The sequence below is a fragment of the Rhinoderma darwinii genome, chromosome 2 (assembly GCF_050947455.1).
Source record: "Rhinoderma darwinii isolate aRhiDar2 chromosome 2, aRhiDar2.hap1, whole genome shotgun sequence".
Classification (NCBI taxonomy): domain Eukaryota; kingdom Metazoa; phylum Chordata; class Amphibia; order Anura; family Rhinodermatidae; genus Rhinoderma; species Rhinoderma darwinii.
The window spans coordinates 324,901,392-324,921,922 of record NC_134688.1 but is presented as its reverse complement, the minus strand read 5'-3'; the positions used below and the strand labels follow the sequence as shown (position 1 = coordinate 324,921,922).

Below are 20,531 nucleotides of genomic sequence, written 5' to 3'. Positions count from 1 at the left end.
TATATCACTAGTATATTTACCCCTCAATAACTAAATATCGAATCCCAATCTATATCTGCCATATTCTCATGTATTGAAATATAATAGCATATTACAGTATATAAGGTATGAATATAACTAAAAGTATATTTTAAGTTCCTGGACTACCATGAAATTTTTTTACCACATATTACTGCTAATATAGCCTTTAACCTAAGTCATGTTCCTAATCTAAATTTTCTACAAAGTTGTGGGACTACAAAGTCTTAAACCCTTGGACTGCAGGATGGATCAGCGAATACATGGCCTAGCCCCTTGACATTGTAGCCATCTTTCGTTTATTCATTAAAAAATTTTCATCCCTGCCTTAGAAAAGCCATAACTTTTTTATTTTTCCGTCAACATAGCCGTATAAGAGCTTCTTTTTTGCAGGACTAGTTGTAGCACCATTTAATGTACTGGGAAACCTAAGAAAAATGATTTGTAAGGTGGTATGGGAAAAAAAACATTGATATCTCCATTGTTTTTTGGGTTTAGTTTTTGCAGTGTTCACAATGCTGTAAAAACTACATATTGGTTCTACTGGTCGATATGATTACGGCAATACCCAATTTGTATTATTCTTTTTAAGTTTTACCACTTTTACAAAGAAAAAAACTATTTGTTTTATATCGTCATAACTTTTTTTTTTTTTCGGTTGATTAAGCTGTGTGAGAGCTGGTTTTTTTCGGGAAAAGATGTACATTTTTATTGCCAGCCATCTGGGGTACATGCGACTTTTTGATTGCTTTTTATCCAATTTTTTGGGGGGCTAAGATGACCAAAAATCGTTAAATCTGGCGATTTTAATTTTTATATTTTTTTACAGCATTCACCTTGCAGGTTAATTTTTTTTATATTAGAATAGTTTGTACATATCCAAACCCGGCAACACTAATTATCTTAATATTTAGTTATTTTTACATTACTTTAGGCAAAAAATGCGAAAAGAGGTTGTTCTTTTTTCATAAATATATATATTATATATATACATTATAAATATGTATATATTATATATACATCGTACATTTAAAAAAATTATTTTACTATTTTTTTTTGCTTTTTTTTTATTAGTCCCCCCAGGGGACTTCAACAAGTGATTGTTGGATCGCTTGCTCAGTTTAATGCAATACTTATGTATTGCAGTATACGGTTTTCCTACCGGCTCCTATTAAACCCTGGCAACGTAGCCCTTCTTAATAGGAACATAAAGATGGCAGACCTGAGGGCCTTCATTAGGCCACAAGGCTGTTATGACAATCATTGGTTGCTCGTGATCACGTTGCAAGGGGGGTGACAGACTGTTGGATGGGCACCCCTCTTTCTAACGACTTAGATGCCACGGTCGCTATTGACCACGGCATCTAGGTGGTTAAAGTGAGCCTACTCCATACTCCTAGAGTTAGGCAGAAGTGTCATCTCTGATTGATGGTTGATCTCTACGAAATGTGTAACTAGCAAACTACAGATAGTTCTGACAATATAATGTGAGGTTACGTTCTCTTACTGCCTTTCCTGTAGGAATTATGTATTTTTGAAGAACTTTGTAAAACATTATCATATTCTTACGCCTCCATTCTGTGTCTGTTGGATGCCAAGGTATGGCAGCAGCTGTTGCATATATGTTTGGGGGATATTGAGCTGAGTGGTTCCAGTATCTACGATGACTTGACAACCACCACTACACCAGCCAGTAGGTTGTCCATTGATGGAAAATCTGTAAAAATATACTTAATTTCAGTGAAAAGGTAAAAAAAAAAAACACCAGTCATTACATAAATGTCTATTACTTGTGTATGGTTGCTTCACAGTGTGATGTAACGCTCTGACACCACATAATTCTACTGAACCAAACTTATAGTACCTCAGATCCTGATACAGAGGCTTATACCAGTTAGATAAAATTGTATATTAAAATTGAATTCAAAATAAAGGTATTAGCTGGTACATATGGCATTTTAATTAAATTGATTATATGGAAAAGTCCATCAAACCAGCATTACAGTGTTATTGTAGTCAATACTTTTACATACATCGTTGAATAAACTTTATACTACCTATCGAAGGAATACTCCGAATGTGAATTCATATGACCTACAGTGCTGTAGACCAATCTATTTTGCTTGTTCTAACGGTGACCCTTTGGCAGGCACCACAGAATCCATTGTACCCAGAAAAATTATAGATATGAAAAACACTTTTCATGTTTTGTTTCTGTACTTGGATAAAGTGGGTCTTACAGGACAGAATAAATTAATGGCAAAACAGTAAAAATAAAAACTTACTCTTGGAGAGCAACCTGCCAATAGAGCTCGTCTGAAAGTGGAGCCCATGTTATTTGTCCAGTGTAAAGGTTAGCATCCACTCCTCCAAATAAAACTTCACCTGATTGGCTGAAAAAAAATGAAAAAATATATAGATGAACTACAAAAACTATGACTAACATCTGGAGTTAAGTAAACACAAAAGTCTGATGAAGGGAACTTTTTGTGTAACTTTTTACTTTGAAGAGCGGCAATTGAAGAAATGACCATTAACTTTTATTCTCTATGTACATGTGAGTTCATTGAATTCTGCTGCACCATGTGTACATAAATGTAACATTAAAAAAATATTAAATAATAAGAAATCTTTTAAAACATACTGTAATATTTCTTATCTTTACCTGATCAGTACGTTGTCATTTTTTTGTAATTTTTTCCCAATTGGAATGATTTTTAAAAATATTCCTGTGTCTAGATATGGCTGTTACGTACTTAATGTCTCTTGATTCCCTCTCAGAACAGCCACCTAATATGTTCAGTGCTGATGAAAAGAAGTTCCTTCTAGTTTCTTAATGAATCTTATTAGCTTGCCTGCACAATAGCAGGAATCACTCCCTTGCCCGAGTACATGATGATCCGGGCACTTGAATGAGCTACTGAGCATGTATGACCACTAGCACTGGACACATTAAATAGATGTTCTAAGAGGACATTAAAAGAACTCCAGGGGGCGCCATAACAAGTATCTATTCACATGAGCAGCCAGTTCCAATTGAGAAATTCGTATGTTTTGCATGACCTAACAGAGAAATGTAGTACTGATTCGTGGGACAACCCTTTAAAACATATCTTACCTGCCAAGGTAAACACTGAAAATGGGCTGATTTAACAGATTCTCCTGCAATATTCCTTGCATCACAGTGGTAGCTCCACCAACTGAAAGACCAGGATAAGCTAATCCCAAAATACCGTCAAAGGGAGAATAATAGAAGTTACCAGAGGGCTCTGTAATGGTCAATCCAAATTCTTGATTTGTAATGGTAAGGCCTTGAATCTAGAAAAAGGTTATCAAAGGAAACAGTAAATGTTTGATGGTACATGCCACAACATCACACACAGACTAATATTATGGCAAATAAGTTATTGAGAAATATTGGTTAATAAAATTATTTATTATTAGACATGCAGTCTAAACTGTCATGGTCTTCTCTGGATATTATGTAAATTGGTTACTTATGTAAATGTTGTAGCTTTCATATGTTGTATGGCAGATGGACAGTGGAAAGTTCATACCTTTTGAAACCAACTTTAGTAAATACCATGTTAGACAGAAAGAGCTAACCAGTTATACACAATGAACATGTTACTTACATAGACAGTATCATATCCAAACACTCCAGTGACACTGCTGGCAACATTTCCTCCTCCATATCCCATAGTGAATCGCTGTCCATTGGAAGTGTAGGTAGAGGATTGACTTGGGTTAAATACATGATGGTTTGCTTAAAAAAAATATTTTTACATGTTATGTGTATGCTGTAAGTGCTCCTTCACTATAACCTATAACAACCTGATGTCTTGTCAACCAGTTTAACCGTAAAATATATCATCAACATTGTTTTTACATCTGCATAAATTGTCTCAAGTTTTACAATAAAACTTTTACTAAACCAACCAAAAGAATGTACAAAAATGAGAAAAAAAAGTACCCCCAACAGATCATGATGTGAGGATATCCAGTGGAGAGAACACCTGTGCAATACTAAGTAGAACCTGAAAACCTGACTTAAGGTAATTAAGGACCAGACTGGAGAGAAACTGCTTTATATAATCCAATCCATTCTGCATTAGGATACTTGGATGATTCCCGATGACATATAATGATGATTATCAATCTAATAATATCCATGTATGAACAAATAATTGCTTGAAATAACACAGGTATATGCCTTAGTAATATGAAGTCTAGGACTGACATCACATTAAAGAGGCTCTGTCACCAGATTCTCAAATCCCTATCTCCTTTTGCATGTGATCGGCACTGCAATGTAGAGAACAGTAACGTTTTTTGTTTTTTTTGAAAAACGTTCATTTTTGGCCAAGTTATGAGCTATTTTATATATATGCTAATGAGCTTTGAAATGGACAACTGGGCGTGTTTTTTTTCGTATGTCCAACTGGGTGTGTATTGTGTTTTTAACTGGGAGCGTGTTTACGTGTATGATGCTGACCAATCAGTGACCAGTCAGCGTCATACACTCCTCTCCATTCATTTACACAGCACATAGTGTTCTTACTAGAAAGATGTGCAGCCACATACACAAGTGTCCTGATAATGAATACACATGACCTCCAGCCTGGACGTCATGTGTACTCAGAATCCTGACACTTCTGAATCTTTTCTGTGAGATTCCAGCAAGCTGCGCGTAATCTCGCGAGATTACGATGTAAACGAGATTTTATTTCCCTTGCTGGAAATCTCACAGAAAAGATTCAGAAGTGTCAGGATTCTGAGTACACATGACGTCCAGGCTGGAGATCATGTGTATTCATTATCAGGACACTTGTGTATGTGGCTGCACATCGTTCTAGTAAGAACACTATGTGCTGTGTAAATGAATGGAGAGGAGTGTATGATGCTGACTGGTCACTGATTGGTCAGCGTCATACACGTAAACACGCCCAGTTAAAAACACAATACACGCCCAGTTGGACATACGAAAAAAAACACGACCAGTTGTCCATTTCAAAGCTCATTTGCATATATATAAAATAGTTCATAACTTGGCCAAAAATGAACGTTTAAAAAAAAACAAAAAACGTTACTGTTATCTACATTACAGTGCCAATCACATGCAATAGGAGATAGGGATTTGAGAATCTGGTGACAGATCATCTTTAACACGCTAAGAAATGACAATACAGGGCACTTTCATACTCACTGCAGGCTGTGCTCTGACAGTAGGTAGATGGAACCCAGAGGTTGGAGGAACCTGTGTCGAACAAAACCAGGAAGTTCTGGGGAGGTGTTCCAATACTAATTGGTCCATAGTAATATGTCTAAAGACCAAATGTAGAAGTTATGTTATATTATTGAACTATAGCATCCACATTATAAGAATACTAAAAATGTAAGTACTAATTTTAAAAAACAAACTATGATATGGAGCTTTTTCTAGTGAAATACTACATTTCACAGTTTAGTAATTTCACTGTTTTAGACTAAGGGCCGATTCACTTCAGTGTTCGGGTTCCGTTCATCGGTTCTGTTCAATCTTTCGGTTGAAGGAACCGTTGAACGGAAACCCGAATGGAAACTATCACTTCCATTTGCATTACCATTGATTTCAATGGTAATGCTTCAGTTTCAGTGTATTTCCATTCGTTTTCCGTTCCGTAAGTTTTCCGCTTTTTTCACAGAAACAATAGCGCAGTCGACATCACTTTTGTTTCCGTGAAAGAAAATGTAAACTTTACGGAATGGAAACTAACTGAAACTCACTGAAACAGAAGAATTGCCATTGAAACCAATGGTAATGCAAACTGAAGCGATAGTTTTTGTTCAGGTTTCCGTTCATTGGTCCCTCTGACAGAAAGGTTGAACGGAATTGATGAATGGAACCCAAACGCTGATGTGAAACAGGCCCTTTCCTCCCTATTTGGTATAGTATATTATTTATTGTGTTTTATGCAGTATATTATATTTCTACTGTGCGCTAACAAACATCATGGAAATCTAGGTAGTGATTCCTTTTTCAATACTACACGTTGGTCAGTCTGGCCAGTGTTTTTTTTTTTTTTTTTAACTTGATCAGATAGTGTGTAGTGACACAACTGGCACAGCCCATATTACTGATAGCTTTGTAGCCCAGACTGACTTAATAGAAATTAAAAGCAAGCCAGCAATTCAAATACCTTGGCTGCCTTTGCCTGCACTGGCAGCCCATCCATAATTTTTTTTTAACGTAATGTTTGTATATAGTTGCAGCAACACTAGGGCGTAAATGTTCAAATTATGGTGATTTTCCCATAATCATTTTCCCATTTTACTTATGCTTTCATTTTTCATTTGAATTCAACAAAGTTCAATAAAATGTATAATAAAAACTTTAAAAGCAAGTCTAACGTACATCAAAATACATGGACTCAGAAGCAACAGCATATCCTCCGTATTTATTAGACAGATCAATCTTATGTGTCTTCAGATATTCATCCAGAACTCCAGCTTCCTTCATGTTCTGACGGATGGACTTTCCCTTACTCAGAGGAACTCTGAAATAAACATAAATAGCATAAAAGTGATATGGTTGCAATGTAGGAATTTTAGAATACTTTGGGGGTATTTTGAAGCACCGGTTGAATGCTGCTATTACCTTTGTTACTGCTTAATTGCATCTATACATATTTGGATTATTTTCATAAATATGATTATTTACAAATAATAATCAATTTATAGAGGTTTTAAGAAGGCTCTGTCACAAAATTATAAGTGCTCTGTCTCCTACATAATGTGATCAGCTCTAAAATTGTGCATAACTTGCTCAAAATTCATAGTTTTTAAAAATAAAAAACACAGTTGTTATCTAACAACTGTTTTTTTTTTTTTTAAAAACTATGAATTTTGAGCAAGTTATATACAATTTTAGATTTATGCTAATAACTTTTCTTAATAGACAACTGGGCGTGTTTTTACTTTTTTACCAAATGGGCGTTGTAAAGAGAAGTGTATGACCCTGGCCAATCAGCGTCTTACACTTCTCTCCATTCATTTTTAGCAGTACTCGCAAACCAGCGTGTTCTCGCGAGATCACGCTGTACTGTCACATACTCCCACATTAACTTTACCAAAGTGTCTTGAGAGTGAATAGACATTGCCTCTAGCCAGGACGCAATGTTTATTCACACTCTCGACACTTCGGTAAAGTTTCTATGAATGACAGCACAGCGTGATCTCGCGAGAACACGCTGTGTTGTGTGAGTATGTCCCCAAGAAACGTTACCGAAGTGTTGGGAGTGTGAATAGACATCGCGTCCTGGAATATGTAGGAGATAGGGCACTTATAATGTGGTGACATAGCCTCTTTAAGCTAGAGCTCCCACTATATGGATTACTATAGCACTATGTGGGACATTGATGTACTAGTATTCTACTGAAAATATAAAATATTAGTATACTGTGCCTTTACATTTAATGGCTTTCAAACTAAACACTGTAGGCAATCTGCAGAATTTGCAAGAGTCTGTTAGATTAAAAAAAAAAGTAAAGATTTAAGGGTTTATATTAAAGTATCCAGCCCAAAAAGAGGGTTGTGTTTGCCATAACTTGATGTTAGCAGCTATGGTACATTTTTACAGTACTGCTCTGGAGTGAAATGGGCCTACCAGAGGAGATAATTCTGAGGATCCACCCTAAAGCTATACACAACTTGTGTATGGACTAATAAGTAAAGGTAGAACAAAAAAGTGTTGCAAATCATCCGCAAATATGCTTGCCCTGTGATGAACATCATGGGCCCTATTTTGTGTGGCTTAATCCTGTTTAAATGACGCACTGGGGGATTCTCTAGTCCTTGTAATGGCCAGTTTGACTCTAGTCTACAATTAAGTCTTTTTATTTCCAAAAAGTTAGGTATCAGTACTAGATTGATGGTATGGGCATCAGGGCAGATGTCTCTGTGGAGAATAATTGATTATTTAAAGCTATATATGTATGTATGTATGTATGTATGTATGTATGTATGTATGCATGCATGGATGGACATATGTATGTATGTATGTCGCAAATAGTGAAAAAATTATCATACATAAAAAAATCTAAAATTTGAATATAAAAAGCACTGTGTAGGAAATCCTTATTTCCATCAAATTATAGAGATATGAAATATGACTTAATAAGTGCTCAGCACAAGATAGATCATGTTGATTGTAAATTGCAATGCAAATTGGCATCACAACCCTTTATATAATTTAGGGTCAACAAAATGATTCTCATTAAGACGTGTTAACACAGGGGTTTTTTTTGCATGGTTTTTTATGCGGAAATCGCATCGGTAACCGCTCCAAAAACTACCAAAAACACCTCTAATTGATTTCAATGTGAGGCAGGGGCGTTTTTTCCCCGCAAGCGGGACAAATGTTAGCGGGAAGGAGAAGCGTCATGCCCTTTCTTCAGGCGTTTCCGTCTCTGACCTCCCATTGACATCTATGGGAGGCAGAGAAAGCAGTTTTCGCTGAATTTTTTGCCTGCGGTGCTCAATGGCCGCGGTCGAAAAACGAAGCGAAAAACGCAGCAAAATCTGCCTCAAAATTCTCTGCCTGCAAAAAAACCCCTGTGAACAGGGTCTTATAAGGAGCAGATCAAGGGAGTGCCGGACGCAATGGTTCCGTTGCAACACGGACACCATTAGCGGCCGATGGAACCCATTGACTTTAACATATTGCACTATTTTTTCCAGTAATCTTTTTCGTATCTGTGATAGAGGCCCCTAACAGAGCCTCCAACGCAGATGTGAACAGGCCCTAAGGATGGATTCACCCAACCGCAATATGGTTTTGAGCAGGAGCCACATATTTTAGTGTGATTAGATCCCATCATTAGAATGCAGGAAAATCTTGCGATAGGATTTCTGCTTTCACAAGACTTACGTCTTGGTGTAGGGGAGAAGGCTTTGGGTTCCTAGAGCACTGGGCTGACTTTTCATTGGAGTACAAACTGTATTCTGCAGATGATTTGCACCTAAATGGAAGGGGGTCCGCTGGTCTGGGGGAGAGAATTTTAGCTGGGGTGGCGGAGTATTTAAACTAGGGCTGAGGAAGGAGGTCAATGTAGAAAATAAAGGGGTAGTTATGTTAGAGAGGGGTCAGACTATCTTGGTGGGGGAGAAATAGACTGTGGGGAGAGGACTAGAAAACAGGATAAGGAGATCCTTTTGCTACAAAACAGCAATGAAAATAAAAATGCCCAAATAATTTCAAATAATCACACTTCTGATACCAAACGTGGCAATTTGAAATGCAAGTTAAAGTGTATGTTCACAAATGCCAGAAGTCTAGCAAGCAAAATGGGGGAGCTTGAGGCCTTGGTACTGAAGGAACATATAGATATAGTTGGTGTTGCTGAAACATGGCTAGACTTTTCACAAGACTGGGCTGTAAATCTACAGGGTTTTATACGTTTTGGAAAGACAGGACAAATAGGAAAGGCGGTGGTGTATGTCTGTATGTGAGAAGTGATATGAAGGTGAGTGTGAAAGCGACAATAGTGGGTGAAGATTGTGAGGAAATTGAAACCTTGTGGGTGAAATTACAAAGGGAGGTAAACACAGTAAAAATTACTTTTGGTGTAATCTATAGACCCCCCCCCAATATAACTGAGGAGATGGAAGGTCAGCTATATAAACAGATGGAGCCGGCAGCACAGCGTGGTACTGTAGTGATAATGGGAGATTTTAATTACATGGATATTAATTGGTGTCATGGTTCGGCTTTAACTGCGAAGGGGAGAAATTTCCTCAATCTGTTGCAGGAAAATTTTATGGACCAGTTTGTGGAAGACCCGACTAGAGGTGAAGCCCTGTTGGATCTGGTCCTTTCTAATAATGAAGAGCTTGTTGGGAATGTCAATGTTCGTGAAAACCTCAGTAACAGTGATCCCAATATACCGTATTTTTCAAGAATAAATCTTGCTGAAAAGTCCCTGGCATCTTATAGTCAGCAGTCAAGGGACCCGGCAGCGCCGGGCCCCCTGACCGCTTCACATTAACCCCTTCCCAACATCATGTAGCGAAAAGGGGATGATGTATGGAGCGGGCTCACACGCTGAGCTCGCTCCATACACTGCAGATGTCAGCTGTGTTTTAAAGCTGACACACTGCTGTATCGGCCAGGAATAGCGATGGCGCTGTTCTTGGCCGTATAACTAGTTAAATGCCGCGGTTAATAGCGACCACGGCATTTATAGTGGTTTTCCCATGAAGGACATTTATGACAATATCCACAAGATATTCCAACAAAGTAGTAGGACAACAGCACACGTCTCCAAGTCTTCAAAAAGGTTTTATTGTCAAAACGTTTCGACCCATAGTGAGTGAATGGTCTTTCTCAGGCTTGTCTACACATGCTACACTGCTTCTGTAACTGCCATTCACTACTACTGCTACGCTGTTTCCGTAACTCATCTGTGAACTAATAAAATGTGTAAAAAAAAAAAGTTTGATGCATTTTCAGGAGTGAAAAAAAGAAAAAATTTAAAAAAATAAAAAATAAAAACCTCTTCATTTTCCCCCAAGCACAATGTAGAAATAAAAAAATAATTTAAAAAATTGGTATCGCTGCGTCCGTAAAAGTCTGAAACTATTACCATACAGCATTATTTGACTCACACGGTGAATGCCGTAAAAAAAAGTGAAAAAAATCAAATTAAAAACTGCAGCTCGTCCCACAAAAAATAATATTTCACACCGCCCAAATGATGAAAAAATATAAACGTTATGGCTCTCAGAATGTGGAGAAAAAGTACAAATAGTTTCTTTTTTAACCAATCGTTTTTTTCTTTGTAAAGGAAGTAAAATATGAAATTTTTTCCTATTTTCTCATTGTCTAAAACCTGGGTGTGTCTTATAGTCAGGTGCGTCTTAGCAGTAGTTATATTCTACCTATAGTGTAAAAAACAAACACACGCTGGGAGGGCAAAAACACTTAATTTTAAGAAGGCCAATTTCCCCAGGATGAGGGCTGCAATTCAGGACAAAGACTGGGAAGAACTAATGTCATTAATGGTACAAATGATAAATGGAAGATCTTAAAATCTACCTTGTATAATTATAGTGCAAAATTTATTCCTATAGGTAACAAGTATAAATGACTAAAATTAAACCGCACATGGCTTACACCTTCTTTAAAAAGGGCAATATATGACAAAAAAAAGGGGGCATTTGAAAAATACAAATCTGAGAGTACAGCTTTAGCCTTTATAAATTATAAAGAGATTAATAAAATCTACAAAAAAGTTTTAAAATCAGCAAAAATACTAAATGAAAGGCAGGTGGCCAAGGATAGTAAAACAAATCCCCAAAAATTATTCAAGTATGTAAATGCGAAGAAACCAGGATTTGAACATGTAGGGACCCTAAATAATGGTAATGGGGAGTTGGTCACGGGGATCAAGAGAAGGCAGAGTTACTAAATGGGTTCTTTAGCTCTGTATATACAACAGCTGATGTAGCCGGTGCCAGTGCTGTTAATACATCAATTAATATACTGAATTGGCTGAATGTAGATGTGGTCCATGCTAAGTTAAATAAAATAAATGTGCACAAGACCCCGGGACCAGATGGGTTACACCCTAGAGTTCTTAAAGAGCTTAGGTCAGTTATTTCTGTTCCTCTCTTCATAATATTCAGAGATTCTCCAGTGACTGGTATAGTGCCAACGGACTGGCGCAGGTCAAATGTGGTGCCTATTTTCAAAAAGGGCTCTAAGTCTTCCCCTGGTAGACCAGTAAGCTTAACTTCCATCGTGGGGAAAATGTTTGAGGGGCTATTGAGAGAGTATATACAGAATTATGCGACAAAAAAATTGTATTATAAGTGACAGCCAGCACGCTTTTACTAAGCACAGAAGTTTTCAAACTAACCTGATCTGTTTTTATGAAGAGGTGAGCAGTAGTCCAGACAGAGGAGCCGCTGTGGATATAGTGTTTTTGGACTTTGCAAAGGCATTTGACACTATCCTTAATAGAAGCCTAAAGGGTAAATTAAGGACTATAGGTTTAGAAAGTATAGTTTGTGATTGGATTGAAAATTGGCTCAAGGACCGTATCCAGAGAGTTGTGGTGAATGATTCCTACTCTGAATGGTCCCCAGTTATAGTATAGTTATTTCTGTCCCCCTCTTCATAATATTCAGAGATTCTCTACTGACTGGTATAGTGCCAAGTGACTGGCGCAGGGCAAATGTGGTGCCTATTTTCAAAAAGCTCTCTAGGTCCCCGGGTAATTATAGACCAGTAAGCTTAACATCATTCGTGGGAAAAATGTCTGAGGGGCTATTGAGGGACTATATACAGGAGCATGTGACAAAAACTTGTATTATAAGTGACAGCCAGCACGGTTTTACTAAGGACAGAAGCTGTCAAACCAACCTGATTTGTTTTTCTGAAGAGGTGAGTAGAAGCCTAGACAGAGGGGCTGCTGTGGATATTGTGTTTTTTTTTTTACTTTGCAAAAGCATTTGACACTGTCCCTCATAGACGTCTAATGGGTAAAATTAAGGTCTATAGGTTTAGAAAGTATAGTTTGGAATTGAATTGGATTGAGAATTGGCTCAAGGACCGTATCCAGAGAGTTGTGGTCAATGATTCTACTCTGAATGGTCCCCGGTTATAAGTGGTGTACCACAGGGTTCAGTGCTGGGACCACTATTATTTAACTTATTTATTAACCCCTTCCCGACATGCGCCGTACATGTACGGCGCTGTCGGGAGGTGCTTCCCGCAAAGCGCCGTACATGTACGGCGCAGTGATTGTGCGGGCTCAGAAGCAGAGCCGGCACCATCACCGCAGGGTGACAGCTGTATTATACAGCTGGCACCCTCCTGTAACTGCCAGGACCGGAGCTATTCTCCGATCCGGCAGATTAACCCCTCTATTGAGCGCAGCATCTGATAGGTTTTCACCCGATCGGCAACCCAGTGATGCAATCGCTGGGTTGCTGTGGCAATCGGACGCCAGAAAATGGCGTCCGAGTCTGCCTTGTACGGGAGCCTGCGGCGGGTCCTCATAGGCTTGCTGTCAGTGAATAACTGACAGCGCCAATACACTGCACTTCGTATGTAGTGCAGTGTATTAGAGTAGCGATCGGGGCATCAGGCCCTCATGTCCCCTAGTGGTACAAGTCAGAAAAGTAAAAAAAAGTTAATAAAAATGTGGTAAAACAATAAAAACACACACATTTCAAATAAAAATAAAGCTAAACTGACTTTTTTCCCATAGTAAGTCTTTTATTATGGGAAAAACCGTAAAAATTAAAAAAAACTATACATAATTGGTATCGCCGCGTCCGTAACGACCCAAACGACAAAACTATTATGTAATTTATTCCGCACGGTGAACGCCGTAAAAAAAAAACATGAAAAACAACGCCAGAATCTTTGTTTTTAGGTCACATCTCCTTCCAAAAAATGCTATAAAAAGTGATCAAAAAGTCACATTTACTCCAAAATAGTACTAATAAAAACGACAATCCGTCCCGCAAAAAATAATCCCTGACACCGCTTTGTGCACGCAAAAATAAAAAAGTTATGGGTCTTACAATATGGCGACACAGAAAACAAATGTTTTTATAAAAAAAGTGATTATATTGTGCAAAAGCTGCAATACATAAAAAAAAGTATATAAATTTGGTATCGCCGTAATCGTATCGACCCGCAGAATAAAGCTAACATGTAATTTAGGGCGCACTGTGGATGCCGATAAAAAAACCAATAAAAAACGATTCCAGAATTGCTTGTTTTTGGTAATTTCCTTTACCAAAAAATGAAATAAAAAGTGATCAAAAAGTCCTATGTGTTCTAAAATGGTACCAATAAAATCTACAGCCCGTCTCGCAAAAAACAAGCCCGCACACCGCTCAATCAACTGAAAAACAAAAAAGTTACGGCACTAGTAATGCGGTGATGAAAAAACATCTCAATGCCCAGGCCGGAGGGGAACATTCCTTCAGTTTCAGGGCCCTAGTATTTAGGAACTAGGAAAGGGAATGGACATCGCACATCCGCTGGAAGCGAGGGCGCCCGTATTATAACAGCGCAAAACTTTCCCAGTAATATTTCCCAAACTACGAAGGAGAAAAAGTCCCCAAAAGGTGCAGAGCGTTACAAAAGGGGGATAAGAAAGAAAACCGTTTATCAGTGTGACACCGGCCTGCGCATAACAGATCGCTTCACATCGTAACACACATCTATGGATAATTGTATTATTTACCCCATTATTATAGCCTCTTATTATGCACAGATGTACTCCGCACAGATTACATATATCCTGATGTACTCCACACAGATTACATATACCCTGATGTACTCCACACAGATTACATGTACCCTGATGTACTCCGCACAGATTACATATACTCTGATGTACTCTGCACAGATTACATATACTCTGATGTACTCCGCACAGATTACATATACCCTGATGTACTCTGCACAGATTACATATACTCTGATGTACTCCGCACAGATTACATATACTCTGATGTACTCTGCACAGATTACATATACTCTGATGTACTCCGCACAGATTACATATACTCTGATGTACTCCGCACAGATTACATATGCCACCACATTATAAACGGAAATACCAGCAAAACTCAAACAAAACTACCAAGCAAAATCCATGCTCAAAATGGCGGTCTATTCCTTCTTAGCCCTACAGCGTGCCCAAACAGCAATTTATGGCCACAAGTAAGGCATTACTATACCCGGGAGAACCCGCTTAACAATTTATGGGGTAAGATTCTCTAGGGGCACAACATCTTGTGCGGTGAATGGGCAGATCAGTGGAAAAATTGCAATTTTCACTTTGCACCATCCACTGCGTATTCATTTCTGAAAAACACCTGTGATGTCTAAATTCTCACTACACCCCTTGATAAATGCCTTTAGGGGTGTAGTTTCTAAAACGGGGTCACTTTTGTTTGGTACATCAGGGGTTTTGCAAATGCAACATGGCGTCCGCAAACCATTCCAGAAAAATCTACGCTCCAAAAGATAAATACCGCTCCTTTTCTTCTGAATGCTCCCATATACGTAAACCGCTGATTATAACCACATATGGGGTGTTACCGTACTCGGGAGAAATTACTTTACAAATGTTGGGGTGCTTTTTCTTCTCTATTCCTTGTAAAAATGAAAAATGTTGATCTAAAACTACATCTTGTTGGAAAAAAAAATTATTTTTCATTTTCATAGCTTAATTCTAATTAATTCAGCAAAAAACCTTTGGGATCAAAATTTTCACTATACCCCTAGATGATTCCTCAGTGGGTGCAGTTTCCCAAATGGAGTCAGTTTTGGGGTGTTTCCACTGTACTAGTACTACAGGGGCTCAGCAAATGTGACATGGCGCCCAGACACTATCCAAAATCCAAATGGTGCTAGTTCCATTCTGAGCCCTACCATGTGTCCAAACAGCCGTTTATGACCACATGTGGGGTATTGTTTTACTCGGGAGAAGTTGCTTTACTAATTTTATGGTGCTTTTTCTCCTTCAGTCCTTGTGGAAATGAAAAAAAAAATACCTAAACCTACATTTTATTTGAAAAAATTTAGATTTTCATTTTTACGGCCTACTTCCAATAAGTTCTGTAAAACACCTGTGGGGTCAAACTGCTCACTGTACTCCTAGATAATTTCCTCATGGGGTGTAGTTTCCAAAATGGGGTCACTTGTTTGGGGTTTCCACTGTTTTGTCCCCTCAGGGGCTTTGTAAATGCGACATGGCCTCCGCAAACCATTCCTGCTAAATTTGAGTTCCAAAAGCCAAATGGCGCTCTTTCCCTTCTAAGCCCTGCTGTGTGTCCAAATAACCGTTTATTACTACATGTGGGGTATTGTTTTACTCGGGAGAAATTGCTCTACAAATATTGTGGTGCTTTTTCTACTTTAGTTCTTTTGGAAATGAAAAAAAATTAGCTAAACCTACATTTTATTTGAAAAAATGTAGATTTTCATTTTCATGGCCTAGTTCCAAAAATGTTTGCAAAAAAACTGGCCGGTCAAAATGCTTGCTACACCCCTAGATAAATTCCTCGAGGGGTGTAGTTTCCAAAATGGGGTCACTTGTTGGGGGTTTCCACTGTTTTGTCCCCTAGGGGGCTTTGCAAATGCGACATGGCCTCCGCAAACCATTCCTGCTAAATTTGAGCTCCAAGAGCCAAATGGCGCTCTTTCCATTCTAAGCCCTGCTGTGTGTCCAAATAACCGTTTATTACCACATGTGGGGTATTGTTTTACTCGGGAGAAATTGCTCTACAAATATTGTGGTGCTTTTTCTACTTTAGTTCTTTTGGAAATGAAAAAAAATTAGCTAAACCTACATTTTATTTGAAAAAATGTAGATTTTCATTTTCATGGCCTAGTTCCAAAAATTTTTGCAAAAAAACTGGCCGGTCAAAATGCTTGCTACACCCCTAGATAAATTCCTCGAGGGGTGTAGTTTCCCAAATGGGGTCACTTTTGGGGGGTTTCCACTGTTTTAGTTCCACAAGACCTGTTCAAACCTGACATGGTGTCTAAAATATATTCTAATAAAAAGGAGACCCAAAATCCACCAGGTGCTCCTTTGCTTCTGAGGCCGGTGCTTCAGTCCAGTAGCACACTAGAGCCACATGTGGGATATTTCCTAAAACTGCAGAACCTGGGCAATAAATATTGAGTTGCATTTCTTGGGTAAAACATTCTGTGGTACAAAAAAAATGGATTCAAAATGAATTTCTGGAAAAAAATAATGAACTTTGTAAATTTCACCTCTACTTTGCCTTAATTCCTGCGCAATGTCTAAAGGGTTAAGAATTTTTCTAAATGCTGTTTTGAATATTTTGAGGGGTGCAGTTTTTAAAATGGGGTGACTTATTGGGGGTTTCTAATATCTAAGGACCTCAAAGCCACTTCACAACTGAACTGGCCCCTGTAAAAATAGCATTTTGAAATTTTCTTGAAAATGTGAGAAATTGCTGCTAAAGTTCTAAGCCTTGTAACGTCCTAGAAAAATAAAATGATGTTCAAAAAACGATGCCAATCTAAAGTAGACATATGGGGGATGTTAGTTAGCAACATTTTTGTGTGGTATAACTGCCTGTCTTACAAGCAGATACATTTAAATTGAGAAAAATGCTAATTTTTGCAATTTTTCACTAAATTTTGGTGTTTTTCACAATTAAATACTGAATGTATCGGGCAAATTTTGCCAGTAACATAAAGTCCAATGTGTCACGAGAAAACAATCTCAGAATCACTTGGATAGGTAAAAGCATTCCGGAGTTATTACCACATAAATTGAAACATGTCAGATTTGAAAAATGAGGCTCTGTCAGGAAGGTCAAAAGCGGCCAAAGAGGGAAGGGGTTAATGATATAGAGGATGGGATAAATATCACTATTTTTAATCTTGCATGTGACAACAAACTATGTAGTATTGTTCAGTCTATAGAAGATAATAGTAAATTGCAAGCTGATTTGGACGCACTAAGTGTCTGGGCATCCACTTGGCAAATGAGGATTATTGTAGATAAATGTAAAGTTATGCATCTGGGTACCAACAATCTGAATGCATCAGATGTCATAGGGGGAGCTAAACTTGGAGAAGGATCACTTATTTAGAAGAATCTGGGTATACTTGTAGATCATAAACGAAATAACAGCATGCAATGTCAATCAGCTGTTTCTAAGGCCAGTAAGATATTGTTGTGTATTAAAAGAGCCATGGACTCACGGACAGGGATATAATATTACCACTTTACAAAGCATTAGTGCGGCCTCATCTATAATATGCAGTTCAGTTCTGGGCTCCAGTTCATAGAAAGGATGCCCTGGAGTTGGAAACAATACAAAGAAGAGCAACAAAGCTAATAAGGGGCATGCAGAATCTAAGTTATGAGGAAAGATTAAAATAATTAAACTTATTTTTAGCCTTGAAAAGAGACGACTAAGGGGGGACTTGATTTACTTATATAAATATATGAGTGGCACATACAAAAAATATGGTGAACTCCTGTCCCATGTAAAAAAAAAAACATAAAACAAGGGGGCACTCCGTCCGTCTGCAGAAAAAAAGGTTCAATCTGCAGAGGCGACAAGCGTTCTTTACTGTGAGAATGGTGAATCTATGGAATAGTGTACCACAGGAGCTGGTCACACGAGCTACAGTAGATGGCTTTAAAAAAGGCTTAGATAATTTCCTAGAACGAAAAAATATCAGCTCCCATGTCAATGTGTAGAATTTTTTCTCTTCACTTTTCCCATCCCTTGGTTGAACTTGATGGACATGTGTCTTTTTCAACCGTACAAATTATGTAACTATGTAACTATGTAATTATGTAACATGAATCCCATTTCACATGAATCCCATTCCATCTTAGGCGCTTAATACGCACTGAGCCGATTACAGTTGTGTGTATAGCTGTCTAAGTAATGTGAACTGCCACTAAAATTAATCTTGATCAAATCCATCTGTATTGTGATTTAATTCAAATTTAGTATTGGTTTAAAGGCTATGTACACCTCCGCAACCAATTTTTTCCTTATTGTCCCAATGTATCTAAAATGAAAAAGGAAGCAATAGGTTTTGATGAAAATGTCCGACCATTTTGTTTCTACATCTCCTACGCAGACCTATGCGTCTCCATGGTAAATGACAACAAACAAACAAACAAACAAACAAACAAACCCTATGTAGTCTAATCCTGCAGTCATACTCCCTTCCATCTGTCCCTGACTGTCCACTACATACATCCGGTAGTTAGCAAGAAGTAGGGGACAGAGATCTTTAACATTTAACTCTTTGTGTATCTCTTGAGTATGCTCTATTTATATAACTAAAATGCTTATTTCTACTTACATGTTAATGCAATGTCACATATAGTGTAACTTACCTCACAAGCCCCTCTGAGAGGTGTAAGCAAACAAGTGCAAAGATCAAAACCTTCATGATTGTGGTTTTCCTCTAGCCTCGTACCAGAAAGGACTGGGCTGATTTATCTATCTTGCAGAGTTCTTTTATACTGTGAACCTCCTTCCTAAAATTAGTTAACACCATCCTACAGTCACTCAATATCTTTTATTGTGTTTGCTTTCCTATCAAGCAATATTAAAATCACGTTAAGATTGCAGTGGTTTAGCTAAATATTTGGATTGCCTGAGATAAGAAAATTGTGTAAGTTATACAGAACCACAATATGCATAATTTACAGTTTAGTTAACTTTCAGAAAATTTAGTCTACCTACTGAATTTGAATAATGTGCTAATTCTAGCGATAGACCGGCATACATAATAAGGGTGTCATCTAATTTTGTTAAATCCTGTCACTTTAATGGCGTTAGCATGTGATTACCACTTTAAACTGCTTTTAACCCTAAGCATTATTTTTCGTTTTTTTCATCTTTGCATTCCAAGAGTCATGTTCCGTCAACGTATCCTTATGAGGGCTTGTTTTTTGTGGGTTGTATTTTTCAATGGCACAATTTTTGGGTGCATATCGTTTATCAATTAACTTTTATTAACTTTTTTTTGCCGAGGGAATTAAAAATAACAGCTATTCCAGTTTTTCACATTATAAATTTATGCCGTTCACTATGTGGCGTAAATAACATGTTACCTTTACTCTTTAGACTGGTACAATTATGGTGATATGAAATATGTATAGCTTTTTTATGTTTTACTAAATTTGCACTATAAAACACTTTTAAAAAAAGAATGGCATACGTTTAATGCACACATCATGAAAACCTATTGTAAAGCTCATGACATCTAAGTTGAAATGGAAAACTGTGATGCATGCCATACAGTGGCATTCATCACACATAGGCTACCCCTTTAAAAAAAAACATACACCGAAAGGTGTACTTTTTAGTGAGATCCCATTGTATACAATAGCTATTCCATACATCGAAAACAAGTTAGATAGCTAGATGGACAGAGAGAAGGCAAACCCACAGAAAACAAAGGGTCACTGACTTGATTTCCCCCAAAAAAGAAATAATGTTCTGGCACTTAAATGGGCCCGCTCAGTCTCTGGGCCCCATAACAGCTGCTGTAGCTGGGCTGTTAACTCATAATGTTCTATAAGTTGCTACAATTCAGCCAAAACGGGAACTATTATAGAACTTGAAGGTCAACTAAAATCTGTCCAATTTATAGTAGAGGGGAAAATATTTTGCTCCTGACCAGACAGACATATGTATTCAGTGGCAGATTAAGTAGACCATAGGCTCTGGGCTGTTAACCAAATGTGGGCCCCCCTTCTCCACCGCCACCCTGCCGTGCCATAACTATTGTTAACACTAACTTTTTGTGCAAGCATTAACAAATGGGTGATTCTCCTTGTCAAAGGGCTGTGTCCCTACATACTGACAGTCTCCAACCATTGCTGACAGTATCACACTGGGCAGGGGCACATTTCCCTGACAAGGGGAATGGTAACACGCATTTGTCCATTAGTCCAGGGCTGCACTTTTGTGAGGATTTCCTATAATA

At 37.9% G+C, this 20,531-nt stretch overlaps 1 protein-coding gene across 2 annotated transcripts in view; it reads right to left on the bottom strand.

Annotated features, from left to right (window-relative positions):
* The window catches only part of LOC142741251 (gastricsin-like), a 36,321-nt gene that overhangs the window by 763 nt on the left and 15,027 nt on the right, over positions 1-20,531 (bottom strand). For both annotated transcript variants that reach the window (XM_075850650.1, XM_075850649.1), the window contains exons 2-7: positions 6,413-6,554; positions 5,225-5,342; positions 3,654-3,784; positions 3,137-3,336; positions 2,304-2,411; positions 1,588-1,735 (exon numbers count right to left, since the gene is read on the bottom strand). In XM_075850650.1, coding sequence (XP_075706765.1) covers positions 1,588-1,735; positions 2,304-2,411; positions 3,137-3,336; positions 3,654-3,784; positions 5,225-5,342; positions 6,413-6,554 — 847 coding nt within the window. The remainder of the gene's footprint in view (positions 1-1,587; positions 1,736-2,303; positions 2,412-3,136; positions 3,337-3,653; positions 3,785-5,224; positions 5,343-6,412; positions 6,555-20,531) is intronic.